At 36.0% G+C, this 18,816-nt stretch overlaps 2 protein-coding genes across 3 annotated transcripts; both read left to right on the forward strand.

The window, feature by feature from the left end:
- The first annotated feature begins 1,963 nt into the window (after positions 1-1,963).
- LOC121261981 (MLO-like protein 9) lies at positions 1,964-8,013 on the forward strand. The gene is given in 16 exon segments (XM_041164433.1): positions 1,964-2,265; positions 3,124-3,181; positions 3,325-3,534; positions 3,537-3,562; positions 4,601-4,717; positions 5,013-5,070; positions 5,222-5,310; positions 5,701-5,775; positions 5,862-5,950; positions 6,092-6,141; positions 6,242-6,282; positions 6,355-6,528; positions 6,733-6,768; positions 6,849-6,916; positions 7,088-7,148; positions 7,446-8,013. Coding segments are annotated over 16 exon segments (1,608 nt in total). The 5' UTR covers positions 1,964-2,124; the 3' UTR covers positions 7,761-8,013.
- A 5,912-nt stretch (positions 8,014-13,925) lies between these two features.
- Positions 13,926-16,360, forward strand: LOC121261835 (peptidyl-prolyl cis-trans isomerase FKBP18, chloroplastic-like). 2 transcript variants are annotated; one of them, XM_041164227.1, is made up of 6 exons: positions 13,926-14,233; positions 14,719-14,789; positions 14,878-14,964; positions 15,085-15,234; positions 15,372-15,400; positions 16,170-16,360. In XM_041164227.1, exons 1-6 carry the CDS (start codon positions 13,990-13,992, stop codon positions 16,189-16,191), a joined length of 603 nt encoding a protein of 200 aa, XP_041020161.1. In that variant the 5' UTR covers positions 13,926-13,989; the 3' UTR covers positions 16,192-16,360. The 2 variants fall into 2 exon arrangements, with proteins under 2 accessions (XP_041020161.1, XP_041020160.1); XM_041164226.1 differs by having other exon boundaries at positions 13,927-14,233; positions 15,372-15,431.
- Positions 16,361-18,816: the final 2,456 nt, after the last annotated feature.

Consider the following 18,816-nt stretch of genomic DNA (forward strand, 5'->3'; position numbering starts at 1 on the left):
ATTATGTTGAGGGTTTTAGTTTCTAACTATTATGCTCTCCATGTGTGTCGTGCTTGTCACACTAAACTGGCCCCGTTTGGATTCAGAGATGAGTTGAGATGGTTTTACATGAGTTGAATAAAATATTGTTAGAATATCATTTTTAATATTATTATTGTTTTGAGATTTGAAAATTTTGAATTGTTTATTATATTTTGTGTGAAAATTGAGAAAAGTTAAAATGATGAGGTGAGTTGAGAATCCAAACGGTAGGGGTGGGCAGCGGGGCCCCGCCCCCGCTGCCCCGCCCGGCTTCCGCCCCGCCCCCGCATGGGCGGGCGGGCTAACCCGCTCCGCCCATGCGGGGGCGGGGTCCCCCGCCCCGCATAGAGAGGGTATAGCGGGGGCGGGGGCGGGATGACCCCAGCGGGGCCCCGCCCCGCCCCCGCCCCCGCCCCACATTAAAAAAAAAAATTTTATTTATATATATTAAATAAATATATTGTATATAGATATACACAATTTATAAAAGACTTAAAATTATATTCAAGTCATTGGATTGTTTTGGCCTAGGAGGCCAAATCAATCCAAAATCTAACTCTAATGAGTTTATATTTTTTTATATTTATAAATTTTAATTTATTATTTAAAATATATTATAATTTTGGTCTAAAAAAATATTTTTAGACCAAAAAAAATTTTTTTTTAACATAATGGCGGGGGGCGGGGCGGGTGGGGAAATCCCCAACCCCGCATGGTGCGGGGAAGGGCACCCCCCGCCCCGCACCATGCGGGTAGCAGCCCTACCAAACGGAGCCGAATCTGTTAAATTTGTTAGCAAAGCAATAAAGCTCTTTTGAAATTTTGTTAATAAACAGAGATGTGTTTTGCTTTTCATTAAGAGTATTGAAAATCAATGATGGGAGGTCATTTACATAATCATACTTTACACATAATGGTGAGACTGGTAGAGGGATTAATTAATTTCTCAACCTATCTTAACTTATCTCAACTCATTATTATAATTTTTTTAAATTCTAATACAAAATATAATAAACAATTCAACTTTTTCAAATTTCAAAATAATAATAATATTAAAATATAATATTCTAACAATATTTTATCATTTCAACTTAACTCAATTTAACTCACTTCAACGTTCAAACGCAATCTAAAATTGAGACAACCATTCTTCGAGAGTTCTCATTCTTTTGGAATTCTTATGCGTATGCCACAAGTAATCATACTTTTTTGAAGAGAGGGTAAAAACTAAAAATAAATAAAGGGAAACAGGCTTGCTCATACTTTTGAAGTGAGGGTAAAAGCTAAATATAAATAAAGGGAAACAGGGTTGCTTTTCGGGGATTGAATTTAGGTCGATAAATAAATAAATGGTTTGTCGATTATTTGATGTGACATCTAGAATGATAAAATGATGATGATTAAAAAATAATAGAGAATAGGAAAGTCATAAGATTGGTTTGATTACATGAAATTAAACTATCTTATCTTATATAATTATTATAATTTTTTTAAACTCCCTTACAAAATTTAATAAAAATTTAATTTTTTTAAATTTTAAAATAAAAATTATATTAAAAAATTATATGGTACTAATATTTTATTTAACTTTTAACAAAATATCTCATCTTATCTAAACTATATAAGCGATAGTCTTTTTGGTTTTTTTTTTTTTTTTTTTTTTTTAAGGTTTGATTTCTTGAGGGCACAAGTGAATTTCAAACAGACTTGATTGTTTGTGACCGTGAATTGGCCTCAATTTTAGGTGAAAATCCCTTACTCTTCGTTCTCGCTAGTCAGGTTTAACCAATGGCAAACACGAAATTAACTCCCACAGGAATGGGCAATCTCCAATCAATCCCAACCGTCACTCTCTCCTCTCCGTACATTCCCGGTTGGATACCGTTAAGTAATAGAAATGAAGAGACAAACCGCCCTCAGACAGTGCTAAGCAAATATAGATTTCCCTCAACGGCGTTGCCGGCACACTGATCCTTTTGCCCTCGGTCTTGAACAGATTGACAATGAATGTGCCATTGGTTGTATAGGAGAAGATGCCTTATTTTCAGGAATATCGTTGTTCTTGAAGCTCATAATTTCTAAGGGATAGCTTGGGAGTTGGGAATGGCAGGAGGTGGAGGCGGTGAAGGTATCAATCATGCAAGGGAGCTCGATCAGACTCCCACATGGGCTGTCGCTGTAGTTTGTGCTGTTATCATTTTGATTTCTATAATTTTGGAGAAAGTTCTTCATATGATTGGAGAGGTAACAATTAAGAAAGTTGATGCATGCATAAAAATATTTTCTATCTGTTTAGTCCTCCGAATTTAGGTTTTGTTTAGTAATATTGATCTGTATTTAAAGAATCTTGCCTGACATTTAATCTCTTTGGGGGTTGAAAAGACGTGCCAAGGAATTCGATCTTTCGGGATTTGTGAGAGAATGCCTTTGTGTAATTTCTCGTTTTCATTTTCTGAAGAGTCAAATATACATCAAGTTTTCTCAGTTCTTAAGATAGTTGTAAATTAATTTGTACAACAACAACAACAAAAAGAAACATATTTTTTTAGTAGCGGTTTAAAAGATTGTCGTTAGACCTAGTAATGGATGCATTGAAACAGTCAAAACTGCTATTATGAATCGTAGTTTTAGACTAATTGTAGTTTTGGCAACTGCTGGTGTAATTAAACTTATATCAAAGTTCATATTGCAGTTTAGAAATTAGAAATGTTTAAGTTGGGTTGTGTAATTAAGTTTTTTGCAATGTCAGATTCTGTGATTTGATCTTTCAGTTTCTGTCATTGGATGACCTTATATTATCTTTCTCCCTTGGAATATATTTTTTGAATTGTTCTGGTTAGTGCATAGGTGTGCTTAGACGCAGAAGACCCAATTGAGACCATGAGGTGGTGTTAAATTCGTTAGGTTTGAACATTGAATTCTTAAAGAAGATACACATAATTGCATGCTTGTCGATCAGTATCTAATTTGCTTCCCTATAACTTTTTAGTATTAAAATTCCACAAGCTACCATGCTTAATTATTTTGTTTTCTGCTTTTATTTATATTTTTGTCTGTAAGTAGCTTTTCTGAAAACATAATCTGTCCTTTTCCTTATCTCAGTGGTTTCAAGAGAGAAAAAAGAAAGCTTTGTTTGAAGCTCTCGAGAAAATTAAAGGCGGTAAAGCATCAAACCTGTTCGTTAATGTTGCTTTGTTATTTATATCTATTTCTATTGGCTTTGGTTTATGCAAATTGACCAAGGAAATTTATGTGGTTTAATTCCTAGTGACGAAGATTTATTTTCCTGTTTAATTTTTGCAGAGCTTATGGTTTTAGGATTTATTTCCTTACTCTTGACATTCGGGCAAAGCTTCATCACTAGAATGTGTATTCCCATGAAGTTTGCAGATACAATGTTACCTTGCCCCATAAGAAGAGGGAGTGACCATCAAGAACCTCACGAGGAGCCTAAGATGGGCAAGGGAGAACATCATCGCAAGCTCCTATGGTACGAGCGTAGATTTCTAGCTGCTGGGGTGCTGGACCAGCTTGCAAGCTGGTAAGTATATTATATTGAATTATGGTTAGGCAGGTTTCATTTGACATTCAATTACAAAGTATTATGCTAGTAAATACAATTATATGTTATTTTCCAGAAAAAGTTGCATTCTTTATCTTGTATTATGGTCTTCACAAGCTTAGAAAAAAAAATATATATGTATATGTATTAGGGTCTTCATTTTCCTCGTGTGCAGGGTTAGTAATTCATTAATCCATACGTTTAATGCATTGTTACAGTGTAGTCAAGACTTTGAATCGGCATTCTGTACAATTATCCATTTAGTACTGTTGAGACAAAATTGAAGAGTATCAGGGGTTTTTCTATTACCGTCAAAGGAAATGGGACCCATCTTTTTCTGTACATCTAATGATGGATGGATGAAGTGTATATGTGCATTGATTAGATATGATCACAAGTTGAAAGAGGAATTTCACCTATCAACACAATAAGGCTAAAGTAAACATGTTCTACAGAGCAGAAAGTTGGCAGTTATAAATGTACAAAACAACATAGGAGGTTTATTTACGACAGAGAAGTGATAGGGAAATATAATGTCATCTCAATGCAGTTGGGGAAAACTATGTTTGTTCCTAAAGGGTAAAATAAGAGGAGAGTTTGATGTGATTGCATTGTTTCAGTCATTTTTATTGAAAGAGCATAATCAACTAGGAATGTGGGAAGCACGCAAGCTGGAGGTGAAAGAAGTTGAATTTAAAAGATCTATGATCTTGTGCTCTGCTGGTTTTCTACATGCCAATATGTGGAGCAGAACTTCTGTTGGCCCAAATAGTTGGCAAATGATGACTCTAGGCATATAAGTATGTCATGAACATATACATTGATTTTCATTTGGGTCTGCAGGAATGCAGAGAGATAAGTATTTATATAGAATGAAACCAGAACTACAGCTGACTTTGACAGTTTTTACATGTAAAATCTTTGTTTCACAACGTAAGTTGTTGAAAGAGATGTACTCACAGCATGACTGCATTTTGTTATAATGACTAATGCAATTCATAATCTTTCATGATGTAGGGGCACGTGCCACTTATATCTGTGAATGGTTTACATCAGTTACACATCTTCATATTCTTTTTAGCAGTCTTCCATGTGATCTACAGTTGCATAACAATGATGCTTGGAAGACTAAAGGTGGGGTACACATTTTGGTTTGCCTATAATCATTAATTGTAATTCTTTCATATAACGAGTACCTGGAAACAAGTGTCATAAGGGCATTCAGTTCAGGGAGGAAAGTATTGTCTGAAAAAAAAACTAATAATATTATCTCCCCCAATTTGTGGCTGGGATGGCATCATGCTTTTCAAGAGATCGAGATCTCTGGATTCATTAGAACCTTCTGTTTCAGAGCGAGACCCTCCAGGAGAATTTTATTTAGATGATGTCAACATTAACCTAATTGATTAACTACTGTTGATTTTTGTAGATTCGTGGCTGGAAGGAATGGGAACGGGATAGTATTCATGACCAGGAATTTCTAAATGGTATACTAGTGAGAATTATGACAACTGCTTGACTGTTTGTTCCATCGGAATTTCATAGATTATGTACTGCCAGTGTTAAGAGTCTAATATATTAAATTGTTGGGTGCACTTATTTATTTAGTGATGAATTGGTTGCATGATTGTTGTTCAGATCCTAAAAGATTCAGGCTTACTCATGAGACATCATTCGTAAAGGATCACACCAGTTTCTGGACTAGATCACCGTTCTCCTTCTATTTTGTAAGAAATATGTCATTGACTCTTGGTTTTCAATTACGTTCAAGATGGAATTGGAGTTGATGATATACTAGTGCAATTTTCTATCAAGTATGTTTGCACGTTCCCTTCAAATTTCTTCTTCCTTTTTTTTTTTTTGAGAAGAGGGGTAGGACCTCCAATTTTATTGATAACCCTCACTTATGGCGAAGGGACATGCAGTTCAAAATTTCTAAGCATGAGATTTGTGTATTTCATGTTGTACTTTTGAGTAAAAACTCAAAGTTAAACCTGAAAGAAAAAAGAAAGAATTGAGTCAAGGTCTTCTAAATTTGCGAAACTGATAAAGTTTTTGTGAGATAGTTTTGAAACCTGTAAATGTTGATGCAATGCTTGGATGTTCCAATCTTTCAGGTCTGCTTCTTTCGACAATTTTTCAGGTCTGTTCGCAAGGCTGACTACTTGACAATGCGACATGGATTTGTTAGTGTGAGTTTCTTCATTGTAATTAAAGAATCCCATCATGATCATCTTCATATATAACTGTTGGTAAAACAATTGTTTCCTTCTTACAGGTTCATTTAGCACCTGGAAGTAAGTTTGACTTTCAAAAATATATAAAGAGATCATTAGAAGATGACTTCAAGGTAGTTGTAGGAATCAGGTAAAGTTCCAACACTTCCTAAGATTTAGTTATTAGCTAGAAATTTACCTTCCTGGAATTGAGATTGCATGAGGATAATCCTTGCCACATGTCCCCATTTCCTTCAGTATTTTTTTGACTGTTATCTTTTGCTTCTGGCAGTCCACTATTATGGGCATCTGTGGTCTTCTTTCTGCTTATTAATGTTAGTGGTTAGTCTTTCTTCTTACTTTTTTTTTTTCAATTTTGTCAATAGAGCTGATTTATAATGTTCGTAACAAAGATATTATAATTGATCTTTTCTCTTTTCAGGATGGGATGCTATGGCTTGGGTTTCAATACTTCCTCTAGTTGTAAGAAACTTGTCATAAAACCATCTGAATATGTGCTTAAAATTCAAGGACTAATGAGTGGGTGGTTTAAAGGTGATATTAGCTGTTGGGGCAAAGCTTCAAGCAATAATAACACAAATGGCCCTCGAAATCACAGAGAGACATGCCGTAATCCAAGGAATACCTCTTGTACAAGTCTCGGACAATAATTTTTGGTTTGGTTGGCCTAAGCTAGTTCTTCATCTCATCCATTTCGTCTTGTTCCAGGTACTGATTAGTTTCCTTCTGTTCTTTTTGCATGTATTCTAGGTAACTGTATGAGGTAGAATTGCAAAAATTCCAGCTGAGTAGAATCAGAGCAAAAGCCAACAGTTTCTGAACGCAAATGAAGTTTTTTTTTTAGGAACTGCACTAGTTTTTCATAGTAAGATTTATGAAGATTTTCTAACATGCTGATTCTTACTTATCCAGAATGCCTTTGAGATAACATATTTCCTTTGGATATGGGTAATAAATGCTCTACTTTATCTTCCTCAAATTCTTTCTATATTCACTGCTGGAATTCTAAATGTTCGTTCTTGGTACAGTATGAGTTTGGACTGAGATCTTGTTTTCATGAGAGTTTCACTCTTATAATTTTAAGAGTTGTTCTCGGGTAAGTCCTACTTTAGTACAATTATTACGTCTGATATAAAAGTTTGAAAGTCTTACATTGTAATATATCTTAGATACCATTCTTCCTTCTCTAAGATTATTTCATGGATATCCGCATTCCTATGATTAACATTAGAACTTCTAACTAGTTATGGAACTTTTAATTTGACAGTGTAGAAGTCCAATTTATGTGCAGCTACATCACACTTCCTCTGTATGCCCTTGTTACTCAGGTAAGCTCTTCTACTAATTGCTCCTACGATATATTAATCCATGCTGAGATTTAAGAGTAGCAACTTACAGGCTGAAGGGATCTTTGAGGAGTTATGAATGTGGTCCAGTTTTGGAAAACCATAACTGAGCTAATCTTCCTTTATACTTCTTTCACCTAATATGCATGCTTGCAACTAGTAATCAATGCCCTAGAAAAACTAGTAATCAAAACTTTAAACACACTTTTCAAACTGTCTCCATTTATAATTATGAATTGGTGATGAACACGGTCTTACTTTTTCTTTGGGGACTTTTAGATGGGATCAACCATGAAGAGGTCAATCTTCGATGAACATACTTCCAAGGCACTAAAGCAGTGGCATAAAAAAGCTGTAAAGAAAAAGAATGATGAGAGGGGATCATCTCCACCTCGGACTTTGGGTGGAAGCCCCTCCAACTCAGTTGTGCAATCCCCACCACATCCACATCAACATCCTCACAACCAGTTTTATGGTGTGGAAGCAGACAAATCTTCTCCTAAGCAAACAGAAAACATTATGGCGAGCATGGACCTTCCAAGGGAACAAAAACCGACTAAGAATGATGACTTCGGCGACCTACTAAGTGGATGAAACTGGGAGTTGAGTTCTGGAACTCTTAGGCTAGGAACCATCTTCGGTTGATTGGCTTGACGTTGCCCAACCGTATGCAGCCAAAAGTCCATTTTTTCCTACTGCATAACGTTGTTCTTCATCAACTTTGTGTACAAGTAGACTTGTAGCCTTTTGTTGTCCATCTTCTCGATTAGTGTCAGCCTTGAAGTGTCAATTTTACCATGTTTGATGGGAAATAATACTCGCAAGTAAATGCTCACAGTTGCCTACATTATTTTTCCTTCTCTTTTATGCTATGTTGGAATATTTGGCCGTGGAGGTTTGTGCCAACATCATCAAGCTGCACATGACTCTTTCATTAGACGCAATAGGAACCTGTGGCACATTACATGCATAAGCTGTTATAAAAAGGCAGATAGCTCTGAAGACTGTAAAACAATGTAAGGTGAAGGCTTATTATTACTATTATTATTATTATTATTATTATTATTTATAGAAAAACTTCCATTAATCAGAGACAAAGCACAGCCAAGACATCAGTTCTGGCACACTCAGGTACCTCTTCAATGTCAATAATAAGCTAAATAAGGTGAAGTTGGTGGTTCTACATTTTACCAATAGTAAGATAGTATTTTGTGTCATGAAGCATATATAAGAAATGAATAATATTAGATACAGTCATGGGTTGTGCAAGCGCTACGCACTCTTTTTGAAAAAGATAGGAGTCTACTATTAAAAATTTAATTTTTTCATGTAAATCTCCTATTTACTTAGTTGAAAAATTCTACTCATTATTTTCACACCACACACTACGCATAATTTTTTATTTTTTTCTCTTATCAAATATGTGGTAAATGGATTAACTCAATTAGTTTAGAAAAAATAAACAAAAAAAAAAATGTGATATATGATGTGTGAGAATGATGAGTAGCAAAACTCTTACTTTCTTCAAAAGGAGTACATAGTGTTTATGCACTCTATGACTATATTTAACATTACTTGTATCAATCTGATTATAAAAAAACTACGAAGTATCTTAATCATCCCATTTAAACAGATACAATAACGGTATTAAGTATAGAGAGCTGCTACAGGGAAGCCTATTTTGCTACACGAAACGCACGAACTTGCTGACATGGATAAGTAAAGAAAAAATAAAATAAAAAATATAACAAAATAACAAAAAGTCAAATCAGAAACTTCTTTTTACTTTGGCCTTTTCTCCTTCCTTCGTATAGCCTTTCATTCTCCCGGCCAGTTCATGAAACGTCGAAAACAAGAAAATAGTTTTCTCCTGCACTGACGAATCATTCATCCTCCGCAACATTTCAAGCGTCCAAGAGAAGGTAATCACCTCTCTCTCTCTCTGGTCTGTGTAATATGTGTGTAAGGGAAGGAATTTGTAAATATATTTTTCTGGGTAAAATACGTGTAATGATCTGTAAATTTTTGGACAATCTGAGATTACTCTCTTTACATTTTATCTTTATTAGTACGTGTACTTAGTGATTTTTAACTAAATTGATAGGATTCATTTTATCTTTATTTGTATGTGTATACTTTAGGCCTTCTACAGCTTAAAAAATCTGAAAAAAAAAAAATGAAGGCAGCTATGACCAACATTTACAGTTTTTTTTTTTTTTTTAAGAAATCATTTTTATGTACATCCTCAAATTTTAAAGTTGACTTGATGGTTTCTAGTTGTGTGGATTTGATGTGAAATTGGAAGGAAAGGTAAAAACCAGATCTTAGACCAATAGATTAGATAAAAACATATATGATTTTAGTTTGATTTTTGATAGCGAAAATGTGTTTTATGGATTGGCTCTGACTTGTAGCATTGTTGGTTATCGAATTGTATGAAATAAATTACTAGAGTAGTGAAGAGGAGTATTTTTGGTTGAACAGCTTGATGGGCGAAGAGGATGACCTGTCAAATATACCCTTGACGGCTTGTTCAAGCTCTATGAAGGTGATGGTTTAGTTTAGATTTATTTAATGAACCTTATTTTTGCTATTGTTAGAAAACTGAAACTAATTCTTTTTCTTGTACTTTTTATTTAGGCTTATTATGATGTTATGTCAACACAATTTGTTCCACCATTTGTTAGGACACAATCTCCATATGCTCCACCAACCCCTAATGCCCATCCAAATCCCTATCCTTCCCCTCCATGTGCTACTCCTACAAAGCATAATGGTCCTTCCATAAGCACACTTTACCCCTATATATGGGGTTGTCAGGTGAATATAATACCTTCTTTTATATCATACATTATGTATATAGTTAATTAACTTATTATAATACCTTCTTTTATATCCGCCCATTTTGTAGCCTCCAACTATCCAACCATTTGGGTCATATAGCACGGGTACATCAAGAGAAGTTGATGAAATTACTAAAAGTGAGCATGATGAGACTTCAAAAACAATTAATGAAAGTGTGACTGTGGAGCTCCCTGCAAATAAAGAATGTACAAGTTTGCACTCAAACGAGTATGATATTGAGCAAGTGGATTGTACTATTCAAATTGGTGAGTTAAATGTAAGAATTTAGATTTTAAAAACTGTGGATTGAATGTTTGGTTGTTTAACTATATATGACTGTTATGTAATGACAGAAGAAGATTGTGAGATGAAGGCTAAGAGGGGTATTGATGATGATGGTAGTGCGATAAATCATGAATCTGCGCCTGTTGATGAACCCAAGTATGGGATGACTTTCAAGGATGAAGCCGCACTAAATGCATATTACAAGTAATATGCAAAACAAGAGGGATTTGGAGTGAGGACACAAAGGACTAAACGAGAGTCAAACTGGACAGTGAAGTATATTACACTTGGTTGCTCAAAGGGTGGAAAGCATACAAGTAGTAGTAGTAATGTATCGAAGCCACGTCCAACAAAGACAGAATGTATGGCTAAAATCAATACTCGGTTCGATAATGGTGAGTGGTGTCTAACTAGTGTAGAACTTACCCATAATCATGGATTGAACCCACTGGTGTCTAGATATTTTAGATGCCATTGGAACATAGACTCGCTAAATGGAAGCTAGAATTGAATGACAGAGCTGGGATAAGGATGAATAAGAACTATTATTCATTTGTTGTTGAAGCGGGAGGCTTTGACAACCTACAGTTCACAGAAAAAGATTGCAGAAATTTCATTGACAAGGCAAGACACCTTCGCCTTGGAAAAGGAGGTGACGTGGCACTCTTAAAATATTTTGAGAGGATGTGTGATATGAATCATGACTTTTTCTCCACTATGGACTTGGATGAGGAGGAATCTAGATTAAGAAATGTATTTTGGGCTGATGCACGTAGTAGAGCATCGTACCTATATTTTGGGGATATCATTACATTTGATACGACTTATTTGACTAATAGGTACGGGATGCCATTTGCACCTTTTGTCGGTGTAAATCATTATGGTCAATCCATACTTCTAGGTATAGGGTTGATATCTAGTGAAGACACACATACGTTTGTATGTTTGTTTCGAGCGTGGTTAAAGTGTATGGATGGCCGAGCACCAGTTGCAATCATAACAGATCAGGACCGTGCAATGAAGAGTGCGATTGCAATTGTCTTCCCAGAAACAAGACATAGATATTGTCTATGGCACATACTAAAAAATCTTCCAGAAAAGCTTGGCTCACATTCGATGTACAATTGTGGTCTAAAATCCTCCATTCTGGGGTGTGTGTATGATTCTCAAATATGTATTCAATTTGAGGAAAGTTGGGGGAGGCTATTGGATGCATACCAACTTCATGATAATGCATGGCTGAGTGGATTATATGAGGAGCGTACATTTTGGGTGCCAGTTTATTTGAAAGATGTATTTTGAGTTGGGATGAGCACTACCCAACGGAGCGAAAGCATGAACGCTTTCTTTGATGGGTTCGTACATTCGGATACCACACTTAAAGAGTTTGTTGATCAATTCGACAATGCCCTTAGGAAAAAAGTTGAGAATGAGCAATCTGCCGACTTTAACTCCTTTAATGCCACAATACCATGTGTTTCAATTTGCAAAATAAAGAAGCAGTTCCAAAGTGTGTACACTAATGAGAAATTCAAGGAGGTGCAAAGGGAGATAATGGGAATGATTTGTTGTAACTGCTCACTTATAAAAAAAATGAGGGTGCAATCTCAACCTATGAGGTATCTGACACTGTGCAAATTGAAAACTTCACCAAAGACGTAAAGGTTTGTGTTTATTTCAATATTGAGGAGTTTGAGCTGAAATGTACTTGTGCTTTGTTCAAGACTCGAGGCATTTTATGTAGGCATGCATTTTCTGTGTTTAGAGCCCAATGCGGTGACACATCATTACCGTCTAAGTATATCTTAGACCGTTGAAGGAAGGACTTGGCATGCAATTACACACTTATTAAGAGTAGTTATGACAATTTACGTGCCAATCCTGATACACAGAGGCATGATCATCTTATGAGTTTGTTTTCTGAGGTAGCAAAACTTATATCAAGAAATGAGGAGCGTTACTCGAACATGGTGGACCATTTACTCGATGTCAAAGACCAATGTAGTGACTTAATGTGTGAACCAAGGCCATCAGAGCAAATAGTTCCCACTAATAGAAGTGCAAAAAAGGGTAAAATAGTCCTTAGTCCGAATGTTGTGAGAGGTAAAGGAAGGCCGCCGACACGACGGAAAGTTTCCACGGTTGAAAAGTCTATAAAACATAAGGAAAAGAACAGTAAAAAACAAAAGGTCTGAAGCTCTCTTTATAGTTTTTAATTCACTTTGCTACTAGTGTATATATTTTGTTAGATTGACACTTTTAATTTCTACCAGCCCATCCAATTAAGTGGATCAAATGAAATAGAACCAACCCTTCCAACTCAAGTTAGCACAGTTTATACGGTATGATTTTCTATTATGTTTTTCTATGTTTCTGTAATCCTTACTAATAAATTTTTTCCTTCAACTGTGCAGGAAGAATGTTCAACACCCACTGGTGCCTAGTGGAGTAGGTTCTATATTTTTTTTTTGTTCTATATTTTTTCCTTCAATTAGTAGAAAATGCTTATTTTTCACAAGTTGTGCTGGATTTTGAGTTCATAAACTGAGCACAGAATTACATGGATTCTTCTACATTGTTGACTTGAAAGAAATTTTTTTTTTTTTTAGGTTGTGCCTACCTCTAAGGGTCAAGTTCTTGCTAATGAGTATGGCATCAAGTTTTTGAAATTGTATGTGGGCAACAGGCTATCAAGACATGCAGAAGGTTTTCTTCTCAATAGCAAGGGATATTTTTTCCATCACTTGGATGGTTTTTGGTTGTCCCATTGGAATTTCTATTGAACAATAAAAAACTTGTTATTTGATGTGTTTTAAGAACTGAAATTTATATTGAACAATTATTTTAAGCTTGACACTAATTGTTATTTGATGCCCCCAAATAGCGCACGTTGTGACCCCAGCAGACGCTGTGACAAAGACCCCAGATGGGGAGTGACATTTTTTCAACTGCTTGATAATATGCTTAACCAATTCTATTTTTCCGGTCCTTGCCGAGCCCGTGATGAACACAGAACTACCAGCAGAAATTGCAGATATGGGTTTGTTTTTACTCCTGTACCAACTTTGAGCAGATTTTGTGTTTTTCCCAAAACTTTTGGTGCTAAAGTTTCTGTAAGCAGCTATTGAAGTGGCGATAAACGTCTTCACACCCATAGTTCTTATTCGTTTCTCACAATTCCCGTTCTGGATCTACTAAATTTTGCCAAACTAAGATTCTTTCTCAAGATTAGTGACAGTAACAATCATGAAATGCAGCCCATTGAGCATCGAAAATGAAGTTTCAAAACTTGGCACTAAATTGGGATTATTCCGTATAGGAGCAGAGCGAGGCACAACAAGAGCAATGAATGTAAAGTAACTAAAGAAGCAGGAGGTCCTCTTCCAAATGAAAAACGAGCTGACCAAAGGTTTTGTTTTAAAGAATGATAAATTGGACATTTTCTATTTCGTGCCTTTCGTGTTTTACAATTGTCGTGCGATATAGCATTTTTGTTAAGTATAACAGCCAAATCTAGGAACAAAAACTACCAACGACATGTCGATCGCTCGTCACCATATCAACGACATGTATCCAACGAATTGGTGTATAAGGATGGATATAAACGTAAGATTCGTCGAGGCGAACGAGATAGGGATATAGAAGCATTGGGCGGTTTATAACCTTCGGCTTCGGCCATTGTATTTCAACGGCCATGGCCTCTGTTAGGAGCTTGGACGAACGGACCGTTAATCATCTTCTTCAAATCTGTGCAAAACCCACCCGAAACCAGGCACAGCTTTCAAAGCAATTCGTTCTTCCAATACCGATTTCGAGAAGGTCCGCGATTCTGATTTCTTCGCTGCCTTTCAGCCTTCTCATTTCACACTCTCCACCGTCAGAGGCCAGAGAGCGACGGAACAAGAAGAACATCCCTCCTGAAGACTACCTCACTAGCCGTTATTTACTTATCTTTGTCTCTGTTTAATGTTTTGCGTTTGTTATGTGCACGTGGTTCTTCTTGGGTTGCTTAACTGTGAGTACATTTTGGTGTTTTACAGAGCTTTTTGTGTCATGGTGGGATTTATTGCTTAAAAATTAGAAATTGAAATAGGGTTTTAGTAATAACGTTGCAATCCTATACTAGTAATCACTTGTGAAATAACAATTTCTGGGAACAAAGCATATACTGATCGACGCACGTCAGTCTGCTTAATTAATGTCCTGATAGCAGGCAAACAAAAAAGAAAAAAAAAAAATGGGGAACGAGCAGTTGGTAGGATTCTTCAGTAGCATTTGAAAGCATATGTTGATTTGAACACATTAATGTGCATGCTTGATGTGATAATGGCTGCAATGAATTACGGGAAGCAGCAGTTGTGCGAGCATTTTTAATTAGCATTGAACTTTTTGTCTTTTTGCTTTTCTGTTACCTTCGAAGCAGCTGAGGGATTAAAGTACTATGATCTGTTTGAGGGAAAGGGCCCAATAGCTGAAAAAGGATCAACAGTTCAGGTTTGGTTTTTATGTAAGCTGAAGAAATTCTTTTTTTCATATGTATATGGACAGAGATATTACTTCGTATTGGCTTGTACTTTCACAGGTGCACTTTGACTGCATATACCGTAATATTACAGCTGTGTCGAGTCGAGAATCCAAACTCTTAGCTGGAAATCGTAGTATTGCCCAGGTTCTCGACTATGCCTTTGTGTTTGTGTGTGGTCAATGAGAGAGAGAGAGAGCTCAGCTTCTTCTAGTAAAAAACCAATAGCTGAAATTACTAATGCAAGTTTCCTTGTCTTTAATTTAGCCATACGAGTTCAAAGTTGGAGCTCCTCCAGGGAAAGAAAGGAAGCGTGAATTTGTTGACAACCCAAATGGTCTGTTTTCTGCGCAGGCTGCACCAAAACCCCCATCGGCTATGTACTCCATAATTGAAGGGATGAAAGTAGGGGGAAAGGTGATACCATCCTCCCTTTTTCACCAATATATGATCTCTTTGGAAAGCAGCAATTTTTCTTTTAGTTTCTTATCATCTTTGTAACTGCTAAGCTTATTACCTCTGTTTGCCTTCTTCAAAATTATCTCTTATTGCAGCGAACTGTGATTGTTCCTCCAGAGGCTGGGTATGGCCAAAAGGGAATGAACGAGATCCCTGTGAGCTCTTCAATTGATTTCTTTAGTCTCGATATCTTTTACCCATATACTCTATCTGGCATCAATGCATGCTTTTCTCATATACTGTCACTGCTTTTGTACCTCTGTGACAGCTTTTATTCATCTTCTACTACCATGTTCGATCTCATCATTTAATGGTAGAAAGTAAAATTGAGGAAATTAGCAGACGTCATGACCCTCGTTTCAACCATTGTGAATAGCATAGTTCTTGAACATTTCTAATATTTGGACAAAACAGGCTACTTACTGGAACTTGGGCATGGTTTCTGTCATTGCACAATTTGTTCTTCACTGTGTTAAGAGATGGTGAGTTTGGCAGTGAAGTAAAAAATAATTTTCCTATTCAGAGGAGAAACAAAATGTGATTGCCTTTAGCATTGCCGCATAAATTGGAGGTTTTGCATGGCTTTATAAGGTTAATTAAATCTCAATGCCAGTTCACCTGCCAACTTAAATTAGCATCATGGACCACCACCACCACTTAAATTAAGAAATCAAAGGCATACACCCAAGCAAAATGGAACCAATGTTCTCAAGGGATCAAAACCTCTCTGTCCACTTCAGAACCACCTGACCATGATATTGCAAAGTTTTGAGTATTTCTAATGTTATATCCATGATTACTCTTATAGTATATGTGTTCTTCTTTTACAGTGTATACCTGAGAAAATATTGGGGTTATGACTTGCTCCCTAAACTTATTGTGGACTTTTGCAGCCCGGAGCTACATTTGAACTAAATGTTGAGCTTTTGCAAGTATTACTGCCTGAATGAAGTGAGCTTAATTTGTGTTGTGAGAAGCTCGTGGTAATTAGATTCCTCATCATGACCTTTTTCTGTCCAATTTTGATTGGGAAAAAGCCTTTCTGTTGGCAATGGTAATTGTTTCAGCTAATGATTATATTGGATGAAGAACCTACCAAGGGCCCATCTTATCTATATGAAACCCGGGTTCCGGTCCGGGTATACCCAGGTTCCCGGGTTGTACCCGGTTTTTTTTTTTTTTTAACGTACAAAAGTTTAGAAACATATATATATATATTTTTTTTGAAAAAAGCCTATAATTAAAATGTTGAAAAGCTTAATTCTTCTTTATTTATTAAAAAAAATTTGAAAGTGTTAAAAATCATAATTTTTTATAAAAGCATATATTTATGAAAAGCTTTTCTGAGTCATCATTTGTAAAAGGCATAATACTAACATTTTTCAGAATAATAAAAATATATAAAACTGAAAACTAAAATGCAATCCACTACATATTACATTATTTTGTTATTTACACATTACATTACATTGCAAAATACAAAATTACAAGATATGAATTGCAAAATAATTCCGGCAAGTAGCAGCTTCAAGTGATCTAACTGAGGGAGATCCTACACATTCAGTAAGCAAAAAAGGTCAGTATAAAATTATTAGACAAGGGGCTAATACAGAAAAAAGAAAAATACTAAAATGTGCAATGCAATTACAAAATCACAAAATTAGTACAAAATTAAACAACTGTGTATAACTTTAATTATCACCATATTGAACAGAAATTAGCATCTATAGATTTCTGGGAATACCTTTATAAGTTGGATTCTGTAAAACATCTATGCTTTAAACATCTATAAAATTGGCTATTCTCAGTACACATAGCGCGCTGCTGGTTCCCAAGTCCCACATAAAATGCATTTGGATTTAAAGTGCTAGTTACTAGTGTGTGCATATATATATATAGATATATTCAGGAACAAAGGTGCTTTGGGATGGCTAATATTAAATGCTTATCAAATGCTTATCATACATATATATATATTATATATGCTATATGCAATAATCTGAGTCTTGATCACCCTTATATTATGTTCAATATGGTGATAATTATGAAGATAGAAACAACAACAACATCAACTACTACTACTACTACTAGGAGTACTCCTGTTGCAATATATAAGAGAAGAAAATAATACATATTGATTCAATAAGAATGATGTATTATTCAAAACTAATGGAATCCATGACTCAATTAATGCAATAGCTAGCGAGTACAAAACCTCCTATTTTCTCAGCCATAATTTTATTTCTTGTTTTAATTGAGATTGTGTCCAATATATTGCAAGACAGCAAACAAAAGCTTTATGAAAGATTAACCTAGCTCAAAATGATGTCCAATATATATCTAAACCATCAGCAGAGCAACAAAGTACATGTGAAGATTCGCAGCAAAACAAAAATTAGCATATGTAAAATCCACAGAAACAATACATACAACATAAATATGGAAAATGCTAGGTTATAACGTTCTGCTTCCAATGCTCTGGCAGATGCGAAAAAAAGGCATGAGCCAATAAAATTTCATTTGAAAAAAAAAACCCAACCACAACAATAACAATAACGTTATACACCAAAAGTCTCAGAACACAAATTGCAATGCGATGCTGCAAACACCTCGAAGAAAAAACTCAAAAAACGAAACAAAGCCCATCAAAATCTTTCAAATACCGAGACTTTTGGTGTAACTTTCTCAAACACCCAGCAAACCTACCCACCACTCAAAGATAGTGTAACTTTCTCGAACACCCAGCAAAATCTCAAAGAACCTAGAGATAGACTTGCCGAGAAAAGTCTCTCTCTGTCTCTCACTGAGACTCCACATGCCCACAGATCACAATGTTAAAAGTCACTCATTACCATAAATGAAGTCAACCAAAATAGAAAGAAAGACCAGATCTACTTACATGAGAGACGACGACCAAAGCTTGAAATAGAGAGACACAACGGCTAGAAATGGACTCCTTTCTTCTGTCGAGTCCTCGCGTGAGAGAAAAAATAGCAAATCTAACAAAATAGAGAGAGAGAGAGAGAGAGAGACAGAGAAAATAATAGATCTAGCAAAATATAGCATATACTTTATACCCACAAGAGATTTGTTCAAAGGCATGGATCACAGATCAAGATTGATCGAGAGAGAGAGAGAGAGGGTTACCGAAGTACCGAAGAGAGTGAGAGAGAGAGATGGCAGCAAAACTTGAAGGAGACCTCAGAAGGCTAGGGTTTCATGGCTCGAGGGGGAGACGGAGGAGAGCAAAGTGTGCAGAGAGATGAGATTCAAACACGAGTGGGGCTTAAAGTGAGGCGTAGTGTTTTTTTTTTTTTTTTTTTTTAGTATTAAAATCGAGTACCGGGGTTAAAATCCGGTACCCAGGTGTAATACCGTAACCGGCCCGGATTGGGCCGATTAGGGGTGATGCGGGTTCCGACCCGGATATTGTCGGGGCCGAAACCCGTAACCGGAACCCGGATAACCGTTATCCGGGTTTCGGACTGGCCCGATTTTTTCCGGCCCAGATGAATAGTCTTAGTTGGGATAACTATTTTT

Source organism: Juglans microcarpa x Juglans regia, chromosome 4S, assembly GCF_004785595.1.
Source record: "Juglans microcarpa x Juglans regia isolate MS1-56 chromosome 4S, Jm3101_v1.0, whole genome shotgun sequence".
Lineage (NCBI taxonomy): Eukaryota > Viridiplantae > Streptophyta > Magnoliopsida > Fagales > Juglandaceae > Juglans > Juglans microcarpa x Juglans regia.